Consider the following 11,757-nt stretch of genomic DNA (forward strand, 5'->3'; position numbering starts at 1 on the left):
GATGATGATGGTGGTGATGAGGATGATGGTGGTGGTGGTAGTGAGGATGATGATGGTGGTGGTAAGGAAAATGATGGTGGTGATGAGGATGATGATGGTGGTGATGAGGATGATGGTGGTGGTGGTAGTGAGGATGATGATGGTGGTGGTAAGGAAAATGATGGTGGTGATGAGGATGATGATGGTGGTGATGAGGATGATGGTGGTGGTAGTGAGGATGATGATGGTGGTGGTGAGGAAGATGATGGTGGTGATGAGGATGATGATGGTGGTGATGAGGATGATGGTGGTGGTGGTAGTGAGGATGGTGATGGTGGTGGTGAGGATGATGATGGTGGTGATGTGGATGATGATGGTGATGAGGATGATGGTGATGGTGATGGTGATGGTGATGATGATGGTGGTGGTGAGGATACTGCTGCTGAGTCTTCTAAAGAAAGTCAACACAGCAAATAGGAAGAAACAGCAGAGCTGGAGATGGACAGAGATGGAAGGGCCACTCATTATTCACTGCAGAGAGCTCCACGGGAGGTCAGCCCTGGTCACACCTGATGAGGTTGGTTTTGGTCCATCTGAGGCCCATCACCAACAAGCTATAGCTCTTTATGGTAAACCCTGAAATGGCCTTCCTTTGAAAGAGCAGATACCCTGAAACGACATCTAGACACTTATATCTGATGGCAGAGAAGGTGACAGGACCTAGAAAAGCCCTCTGCCACCCTGCTGGGATCTGAGATCTGATTGACCTCAAATGTTTGTCAGCAATTCTGTCATCATTCCAGGGTGGCCATCTCAGTCCCTATCCGGGGTCTTCTTGGTCAGTGTTGGAAGAAACAAAACCTGGTCTTGTTTCCTGATATGTGGGAGACAGGATGTGGTCTAACTCCCTCACTGGGACCAAGTTCCTGTGGAGAGTCTGGTTTCCCACACCCTCACTCTGCCACAGGCCTAAGTTAGAATGAGGGGGAGAAACTCAGTTGTCAGCAGCCCAAAGCCATGAGCCACCAATCTCAGTCACTGGCCAGATCCCTGGCTTTGTGGAAACAAACAAAAATCAAGCTGTGGAGAAAGACGGTAATTTTTGGGACTCCTCCACTACGCAGGGAGCCAAGCGTTCCTGGGCAAAGTCTCCCGGTGAGGTACACACAAGCAGATCACAAGGTGGAACTCATTGTGTTAGAACGACTTGTGTTGTCTGGGAAGAATTTGGGGCCTGTTGACAATCCAAAGGGGCTGAGTAAAAAGAGAGACAAGTGGAGGGTCCTACGGTCAGACACTAGAAAAGTCAGGGAGGCAGAGCAGAGTGGTTGTTTTCCTAATTACTGTGAGAAAATGCCTGATACAAGCAATTGGCAGAGGGGAGAGCTGATTTTGGCTCAAGGCGATGGTCAACCGTGGGCAGGAAAGCCTGGTGGTAAGAGCAGGACGCAACGGTGCTTCTTTGATATGTTGCTTTCTGTTCAGTCCAGGACCCCAATCTACAGAACAGGGTCACCCCACATTTATGATGAGTCTTTTCTTCATACTTCATCTAATCTAGAAATGCCTCCCAGATAGGCCCAGGTTTGTTTCCATGGTGATGCATGCGTACATGTGTGCATGTGTGTGTGTGTGTGTGTGTGTGTGTGTGTGTTTGCACGCACGCTTGGACTGCTCTCACCAGCTTTTTACATGAGTGCCTGCGATCCAAAGTCAGAGCAAACATTTTACTGACTGAACCCAATGTGTTGCTTTTCGTCTAAATTATGCCACAGCAAAGGCAGGAAAAAAAGTAACCTTGGTCAGCAGTCCTCATGGAGCTGAGCAAAAAGTCAAGGTTCCATAGTGAGTCAGCACCATTTGAGCTGGAAGGTCCGAGCTCCAGCTCTCCCTGGTGCTAGACTCCTGCTAGTTAGGGTTTTACTGCGGTGAACAGACACCACGACCAAGGCAACTCTTACAAGGACAACATTTAAATGGGTCTGGCTTACAGGTTCAGGGACTCAGTCCATTATCATCAAGGCAGGAGCATGGCAGCATCCAGGCAGGCATGGTGCAGGAGGAGCTGAGAATGCTATATCTTCATCTGCAGGCTTCTAAGCAAAGACTCATGTCCATGCAGTTTAGGAGTAGGGAATTAAAGCCCACACCCATAGTGACACACCTACTCCAACAAGGCCACACCTCCTCATAGTGCCACTCCCTATCCTAAGCTTATCCTATCCTAAGGACTTAAGCCTAAGACCGTGGCTCGAGCTTAGGACAAACCATTTTTATGGTTTATACAAACCATTCACAATTCCTGACAGCAAGTGGAGGGCGGGGCTCTATCCTCTGTCTCTCAAGACAGCAGAAGGCAAAGGCCAACGAATGCCCATCTCATCGATGAGAGGCAGGAGCAGAGCTGCCTGCTGAAGAGTAAGGCTTGTCTAATGATGCACCCGTGCTAACTAACTGGTCCTTTGCAGGCACGTATGGCCCGTCTGCCCCAGCAGGGCCCTTTCCGGCACCTTATGGACATGAAGGCAGAGAAGAGGCTGGCCGGGTGGAAGGAACGCCGTAGCCGCTTTGGTGACATCAACGTGCACAAATGTTATCAGTTTGGGCAGGTCTTCTCTCCTTTCCAGGCTCTGGCCACCACAGTAAGTTTCAGATTAAGTCCTTGGGGCAGCACCAGCGCCAAATCTCAGTTCTTCATCCTTTTCAGGACTGTATTAGTCAGTTTGGGCCCCAATAATTCCGCGTCACAAAGGGTTAAAGCTAAACTCCATAACTCAGTATCCAGTAGCATGGCAAGCATCTATTCTCCGGGCCCATTATCTACAGAGAAATATCCTTCGTTTCTTGAATATACGCCTTTTTTTTTCCTCACTGCCAGCTCACAGAAAAGGAGGGGATAAAGAGCTGAGACTCGTCCTCCCATCTGCCATTATCAGTAATCTCTCTATCACATCCTGTATGAGGAGGAGCTCAGGGGATGGTTAGACAGCAATGACTACAGCGTTGATGTTCAGAGATGAGGTCATTCCAAGGGCAAGAGCTAGACAGGGAAGGAGAGGCATTTGGTATACGTTTGTGCGGTCTGAGAGTTTGAGTGTGCCTCTATACTACACGGAAAGACTGATTAAAATGTAGATTCCGGGGGCTGTGGCAATGACTTAATGGGCCGCGCAAGCATAAGGGCCTGAGTTCAAATCCCGGAGCAGCTACATTAAAAAGCTGAGAGTGGCCCTGTGCATGCCTGCTGTCGAAGCTCTGTGGGTAGCAAGGGGCAGATACTGGAGCATCCCTGGGGCTTAGTGGATGTCAGTCTAGCTATGGGTTCAGTGAGAGACCGTGGCTCAAGAGAATGAGGCAAGGAATGATAGATCAGGACCTCAACCACCCTCTTCTGGCATCCATGTACTCATGGATATGCGTGCACATGCACACATGTGCGCATGGAGCGCGCGCGCGCGCGCGCGCGCGTGAGCGCGCACACACACACACACACACACAGCGTGGATCCCAAGCTTTTGTGATTTCAATTATGCGGAGGATTTTTGGCAGGAGAGGGCTTGGAATTGCCTTCCTGAATGATTGCATATACTGCCTTTGTGCCTTATTACCGAGTCAACCCTGCCCCAACCGTGCTTCTTCCAAGGCACACACAGAAAATTATACATCCTGGAAGGCACAATGGGTACATAATGGGTACACATTAGAAGGGTGTCTGACAGGGTTCAACAACTAGAACCCTGAGCATGGAAGAGATAACATGTCAACTGCAACTAGTCACAGTCCTCCGATGTGTGCTGGAACCTGCTGTTGCACATCTGTACTAAGGCTTATCTGAACATCAAAATCAGCCAGGGAATTAGATATATTAATAATGATTAAGCCTTTCTCAAAACAATTAGATGAGAAGGTTGAGGTTGGATCCTAGATCACATCTGCTGGTCTTCAAGCTCCGTAGATGCAGTCGCCAATTCATCCTTTCTTTTCCAAGACTGACTTTCACATTTGTCCCTGCAGTTTCCGACTTTTAACACATGAAGTCTTGAGTCTCAGAAGACTCTGAGGTCCTTGTTCTAAAAGCAAATATCTCAACTCCTTCGGACCAGAGCAAACCAGATGGTTTGTCGTGCTAACCACATTCCCATGTGAAGTTGAATTTGAAAATTGCCACTCTCTGATCTTTCTAGAAACTAGCCAGATTTCCTCTTCTGTCTGCTGACCAATATTCTTCAGACACTGTACTTGTGTCCAGGCCCAAATCCGAGAATGGAAATCCAAACCCCACCCCCAAGGAGCTTCTGTTCTCCCGGGAATGCACTGCCATGAACCAAAGTCATACAGTCATAAGAGAGTAAGAGAGTGGTTAATGAGGAGAATGGTCATAAACTGTTAACCCAGAAGGAGCTAAGAGTCTTCCATATTAGCATGCAGGCTTGCTTCAGAACAAGCCCCTACAAATGGATGCCTTCTCTGTGTGAAGAGACCATCTATCATGTGCTAGAAGGAACAGTGCCCATGTCTTAAGTTATTAGCTCATGTCATGTTGTGGTGGTAGTGACTTTTCTGTTCATGTGATAAAACACTCTTTACCAAGAAACATGGAAGGAAGAAAGGGTTTATCCTGGCTTATGGCTCCAGAGGGATAGAGTCCATGGTCTCAGGGATCCTGCAGCCTAGTGGCAGCAGGAAATCGGCTGGTGTTGTATTTCTACACACAGGAAGCAGAAGGACAGAACAGAAGTGGAGGGAGGCCACATACCCCCAGTACTTCCTCCATAAGGAGAGATCAGGAAGTGGAGGAAGGCCATAAACTGTCAAAATACACACACACACACACAGGCACACACACACACACACACACAGGCACACACACACACACAGGCACACACACAAACACACACACACAGGCACACACACAGGCACACACAAACACACAGGCACACACACACACACAAACACACACACACACAGGCACACACACACACACACACACACACACACACACACAAGTACTTCCTCTAGCAAGGCTCTGCTTCCTAAAGGTTCCACAACCTCTCCAAACAGCATCACTGGGGGCCGTTTCTCATTCAAACTGCTACACGGGTTCAGCACTGAAGAGTGCGCTAACACTTAATTTTCATGCACTGTCAAATGCGCATCAGCTCACTCTCTCCATAGGACACAAAGCTAGAAAAACACAGTTGCGTGTCTACAACTGTTAGCCCCCCATACCGAAGCGAAGCCAGGATTTGAACCTGGGAAGGTGTAGCAAGGCACATCCATTAACAGCTCCCTTTGGAGATATCAACAGGTGCTCTCAACCCCCACGCTCCCTCTCATCACAGTTCTTCTCTGCTTCATAGGAGATGCGGAGGTTGGTGCTACCCAGAGACTTGCCTATGAGTTCTCACATGCGGAGAATAAATACTTCATCCCTCGGTGACATGAATCTCCAGGATTTACCCCTGTCTCCAAAAGAGCTGGCCTTGGGAAAGGATGATAGCCATCGTGAGAAAGAGAAGCCAGTGAACCACATTAAAAAGCCTTTATTCCCCCCGATAGTTAAAGCAACGAAATATAACGACATGAAATAAAATTGCAAAACTGTATTGTGGTCCCTCACTGCAAGATCTGGCACGAAAACAGAAAGCACCCGAGGTCTGAGACCATTGAGCCAGCCTCACATACAATGGTGTTTATATAGGTCTAAGAAATGACCATATTCTGCTCTGACACAGGCTGAACCATTAGGAGGTGTAAGAGGCACAGCAAGACCCAAATCCTCAATGACACTTTCCTCAGAAGCCTGAAAGATTAGTGGGATAAGGCTGCCCCTCTGTGCACCAGAGTCCAACACTGCTCACCTGCTGCTCCTGGGATATTAGATGAGCATCTTGGGTTTAGTTCCTCTCAATGTGGCTAATCACAGAGTGTATTGAATACTGTACTTATGCTATAAGTGGGGGTTGGGTGGGAGAGAGAGAGACAGAAAAATACAGAGAGGAGAGAAAGAGAGGGAGTGGAGAGAGTCTACCTCCCCAGTTCAAAGAAAGTTCCTCCTCTTCTGGGATGGGGCGGCTCATCTCTAACTATAAAGGAGGCTAGTAAAAATCATATTGGGAAGGTCCTGGGAGACAAGATGTCAAGTCAGAAAAAGAAAGGAACACAGCTGATGGGGAAGCCATTAAGGTCGGGGACATTTAGTGGTTTATAAATCAGATCGTGACAAGGAGAAACATCTATTAAGCTGAATGATAATAAACCTTTATATAATTTATAAACACCGAAGCTAATGCTGCTCTCCTAAATGAACTCTTCCACTCTAAGTTGCTTCCATTTTCTTTGGATGTTTAAAAACGATATGTGTTCATCCTTGTTTTTTTTAAAAAAGTTATTTTTAAAAATAATGACGGTGGATCTCAGTATTTGAAGACCATGTGCGCTTGCATCTAAAACCTTCAGATTGTCACGGACCCTCATGGACAAGGCTGAAGCTGTGCGTGAGCCAAGGTTTGTTGCCATGGTTTATCCTGGGTTGCCTCATGCCCAGCATTTCTCTGAGGGTCTTCTGGTTCTGGGTCATTGGTTTTACTTGCAGGTCATCGGTAAACTGCTAGATCACATGGACACAAAAACAAACCTCTCACCTCAGAGAAAGTGAGGAATGGCTTGTTCTAGAACCCAGTATGAGTAATACAGCCAAGAAACGCAAACTCAGGCTAACCACAAATCCCATACTCCAATCGGTAACAATTTGGAAATCACAAATTAAGACTATCTCAAGAACATTTGTGGGGATTTCACATGAGCAGCTTAAATCAAAGTGGGGAGATTTCTGCTTTTGGCCACAGATGCTGTCTAGCAACTTTCTCGATCTCTTGGTTGGGGGGCAGCTTCTGCTCTAGCAGGTTTAATTTGCCGGTCACAGGGCTGTTAGGTCAGAGAGGTGGGCAAGGAATTGCTAAGGAACTAAAGATAACCCAAAATAAATTATAACACAGGCTCTAGATTGGCAACGGAATGTGTGGTTCTTGAAGGGGCCTCCAAGTCAGCACAAACCCAGACACCAAATTCTCAGCACAAGGAGATTTACTACCCTGAGGGACGAGTGGGGGGAGGGGGCTGCCTCTGGATCTGACAAAGACAACAGCAGGCATTTCTGTAAGAGTGGTTCTTTTTTTTTAAATTTTTTCAATTTTATTTAATGTTATTATTTTATTTACTTATTTATTTTACTTATTCACTTTACATCCTAAACACTGCCCTTCTCCTGATCACCATTTCCCACAATCCTTCCTCCCTGTCCCCCATCCCCCACCCCATCCCCCATCCCCCATCCCCCGTCCCCTTCTCCTCTGAGCAAGTGAAAGCACCTCTGAGCATCTCCCACCCTGGCACATCAAGTCTCGGTGAGCCTAGGCACATCCTCTCAAACTGAGGCCAGACAAGGAAGGCCAGCTAGAAGAACATATCCCATGTCCAGGCAACAACTTTTGGGACAGCCCCCATTCCAGCTGTTTGAAACCCACATGAAGACCAAGCTGCACATCTGGTACATATGTGTGGGGAGGCCTAGGTCAAGCCTGTGTATGTTCTTTGGTTTGTGGTTTAGACTCTGAGAGCCCCAAGGGTCCAAGTTACTCACTTTACATCACCAAGTGACCAGACTCTGTTGGTCTTCCTGTGGAGTTCCTATCCCCTCTGGGGCCTCCAATCCTTCCTCCAATTCTTCCATAAGAGTTCCTGAGCTCCATCCAGTGTTTAGTTGTGGGTGTATTTGTCTGTCTGAATCAGCTGCTGGGTAGAGCCTCTCAGCAGAGAACCATGCTAGATGCCTGTTTGTAAATATAACAGAGTATCATTAATAGTGTCAGAAATTGGGCTGGAGAGGTGGCTCAGTGGTTAAAAGCACTGACTGATTCCCCCAGAATTTCTTTTGTTGTTGAGAATAGTTTTAGCTATCCTGGGTTTTTTGCTATTCCAGATGAATTTGAGAATTGCTCTTTCTAACTCTATGAAGAACTGAGTTGGGATTTTGATGGATATTGCGTTGAATCTGTAGATTGCTTTTGGCAAGATAGCCATTTTAACTATATTAATCCTGCCAAACCATGAGCATGGGAGATTTTCCATTTTCTGAGGTCTTCTTCCATTTCCTTCTTCAGAGACTTGAAGTTCTTGTCATACAGATCTTTCACTTGTTTGGTCAGAGTCACACCCAGGTACTTTATATTGTTTGTGGCTATTGTGAAGGGTGTCATTTCCCTAATTTCTTTCTCAGCCTGCGTATCCTTTGAGTATAGGAAGGCTGCTAATTTGCTTGAGTTGATTTTATAACCTGTCACTTTGCTGAAGTTGTTTATCAGCTGTAGGAGTTCTCTGGTAGAGTTTTTTTTTTGGGGGGGGGGTCACTTAGGTATTATATCATCTGCAAATAATGATAGTTTGACTTCTTCCTTTCCAATTTGTATCCCTTTGACCTCCTTATGTTGTCTAATTGCCCTAGCTAGTACCTCAAGTACAATATTGAAAAAATAAGGAAAGAGGGGGCAGCCTTGTCTACTCCCTGGTTTTAGTGGGATTGCTTCAAGTTTCTCTCCATTTAGTTTGATGCTGGCTACCGGTTTGCTGTATATTGCTTTTACTATGTTTAGGTATGGGCCTTGAATTCCTGTTCTTTCCAAGACTTTAAACATGAAAGGATGCTGAATTTTCTCAAATGCTTTTTCAGCATCCAATGAAATGATTATGTGGCTTTTTTCTTTGAGTTTGTTTATTTAGTGGATTGCATTGATGGATTTCCTTATATTGAACCATCCCTGCATCCCTGGGATAAAGCCTACTTGATCATGGTGGATGATCGTTTTGATGTGTTCTTGAATTCAGTTGGTAAGAATTTTATTGAGTATTTTTGCATCGATGTTCATAAGGGAAATTGGTCTGAAGTTCTCTTTCTTTGTTGGATCTTTTGTGGTTTTGGTATCAGCATAATTGTGGCTTCGTAGAAGGAGTTGGGTAGTATTCCTTCTGTTTCTATTTTGTGGAATAGTTTGAATAGTATTGGTGTTAGGTCTTCTTTGAAGGTCTGATAGAATTCTGCACTGAAACCATCTGGTCCTGTGCTTTTTTTTGGTTTGAAGACTTTCTATGACCCCTTCTGTTTCTTTAGGGGTTATGGGACTGTTAGAGGACTAATATCCAATATATACAAAGAACTCAAGAAGTTAGACTCCAGAAAACCAAATAACCCTATTAAAAATGGGGTACAGAGCTAAACAAAGAATTTTCACCCGAAGAACTTCGGATGGCTGAGAAGTATCTTAAAAAATGCTCAACATCATTAGTCATTAGAGAAATGCAAATCAAAACAACCCTGAGATTTCACCTTACTTCAATCAGAATGGCTAAGATTAAAAACTCAGGAGACAGCAGGTGTTGGCCAGGATGTGGAGAAAGAGGAACACTCCTCCACTGCTGGTGGGGTTGCAAATTGGTACAACCACTCTGGAAATCAGTCTGGCAGTTCCTCAGAAAACTGGGCATGTCACTTCTGGAGGATCCTGCTATACCACTCCTGAGCATATACCCAGAGGATTCCCCAGCATGTAATAAGGATACGTACTCCACTATGTTCATAGCAGCCCTATTTATAATAGCCAGAAGCTGGAAAGAACCCAGATATCCCTCAATGGAGGAATGGATACAAAAAATGTGGTATATATACACAATGGAGTATTATTCAGCCATTAGAAACAATGAATTCATGAAATTCTTAGACAAATGGATGGAGCTGGAGAACATCATACTAAGTGAGGTAACCCAGTCTCAAAAGATCTATCATGGTATGCACTCACTAATAAGTGGATATTAGCCTAGAAAATTGGAATACCCCAAACATAATCCACACATCAAACGATGTCTAAGAAGAATGGAGGAGTGGCCCCTGGTTATGGAAAGACTCAGTGTAGCAGTATAGGGCAATACCAGAACAAGGAAGTGGGAAGAGGTGGATGGGGGAACAGGGGGAGTAAAGAGAGCTTATGGGACTTTCGGGGAGTGGGAAGCCAGAAAGGGGGAAATCATTTGAAATGTAAATGAAAATATATTGAATAAAAAAAATAAAAATATAAAAAAAAAGCACTGACTGCTCTTCCAGAGGTCCTAAGTTCAAATCCCAGCAACCACATGGTGGCTCACAACCATCTGAAATGAGATCTGATGCCCTCTTCTGGTGTGTCTGAAGATAGCTACAGTGTACTTATATATAATAAATAAATAAATCTTTAAAAAAATAGTGTCAGAGATTGGTGCTTCCCCATGGGACAGGTCTCAAGGTGGGCCAGGAGTGGTTTTTAAGGAGAAAGGGGAAGTACATGCTAGGTTGAATTATTACGTTCTGATTGGACATGTTAGCCAGTGTAGCCAAATAATTTTAATTGTTGGACCTTGATGTTTTGACAGCTGGACCTTGGAGTTTTAGGCAGGCATAGGGAAGTAGATAAATATGGGACTAGGCCTTAGTGGGCAGCCTCGGGAGGAGGATGTGGCCAAATAAGGGACTGGATCTTGGTGGGCAGCTTTAGGAATGTAATCTAATGGTTTAGTTAGGGAGAGGGAAAGAGAAAGGGCAAGACCTACTAACACTATATTTATAGTGTTTGGATCTTTTTGAGAGATCTTCAGGTCTTTCCAGGAACTTTTCTTGGCAATCCTCAGGCCCATTTCTGATTGTCAGTCACTTCTGGGTCCTGAAGAGCATTTCCAGGTCCTCTCCCATGTGATGGAAATTGCAGAAGCCTCAAACCTCCGTTTGCATCTCATCACTGCACCTAGAAAACTATTCCATCCTTGACCTTATTCAAACTTCTGAACAAACTAACCCTATCACTACAAATAAATAAATAAATAAATAAATAAATAAACACACCACAAAACTTATTCCTCTCTCTTCACAGGTTCGTGAAAGTCTCTCTCTCTCTCTCTCTCTCTCTCTCTCTCTCTCTCTCTCTCTCTCTCTCTCTCTCTCTCCTCTCTCTCTCACACACACACTCACATACACATACACATGCACCATTATGATATTCATGTCTAAATTACATGCAGTGGAGGATAACACAGTTTCTCTCCTTTTTCACACACTGTCCAACACAGTATACAATTCTGTTAAAGCTCTGTGGATTCATTTTTCTTCTTGCCTTTCCTCTCACAAGCATCATCAGTAGGTACTGTGTGTGTGTGTGTGTGTGTGTGTGTGTGTGTGTGTGTGTGTTTCTCATTCTTCTTGGCCTAAGGGTTTACAAATGAGAATACACAACTGTTTTTTATTATTAGACCATAGACCAGCTCTTTTGTTAGCATGTTATCTATTGGCTATTCCTCATAGTTAAGTAGTTGCCAGAAAACAACTATAGCCAAAACTATTGACTCTCTCACCCCTTCTAGAAAAGATTGCCATGCTGCCTTAAGCTGGATTGCTTGCTACAGTTTCTATATCTCAGCTCTAAATTTTAAATTAGAAACTATTACATGGTGGGTGGGGAGTCTTCTGGGTATATGCCCAGGAGTGGTATAGCAGGATCTTCTGGAAGTGAGGTGCCCAGTTTTCGGAGGAACCGCCAGACTGATTTCCAGAGTGGTTGTACCAATTTGCAACCCCACCAGCAGTGGAGGAGTGTTCCTCTTTCTCCACACCCTCTCCAACACCTGCTGTCTCCTGAATTTTTAATCTTAGCCATTCTGACTGGTGTAAGATGAAATCTTAGGGTTGTTTTGATTTGCATT

At 45.0% G+C, this 11,757-nt stretch overlaps 1 protein-coding gene across 2 annotated transcripts in view; it reads left to right on the forward strand.

Moving 5' to 3' along the window:
- The window catches only part of LOC127695355 (uncharacterized), a 39,647-nt gene extending 28,819 nt beyond the window's left edge, over positions 1–10,828 (forward strand). The window contains exons 4-6 of one of the 2 annotated variants that reach the window (XM_052197431.1): positions 2,448–2,621; positions 5,340–5,543; positions 10,742–10,828. In XM_052197431.1, the coding sequence (XP_052053391.1) occupies positions 2,448–2,621; positions 5,340–5,543; positions 10,742–10,828 (465 nt within the window). Of the gene's footprint in view, positions 1–2,447; positions 2,622–5,339; positions 5,571–10,741 lie in introns of those variants that run through there. The other variant, XM_052197432.1, reaches the window with a different exon arrangement.
- Positions 10,829–11,757: the final 929 nt, after the last annotated feature.

This window comes from Apodemus sylvaticus, chromosome 10 (genome assembly GCF_947179515.1).
Source record: "Apodemus sylvaticus chromosome 10, mApoSyl1.1, whole genome shotgun sequence".
In the NCBI taxonomy this organism is placed as follows: domain Eukaryota; kingdom Metazoa; phylum Chordata; class Mammalia; order Rodentia; family Muridae; genus Apodemus; species Apodemus sylvaticus.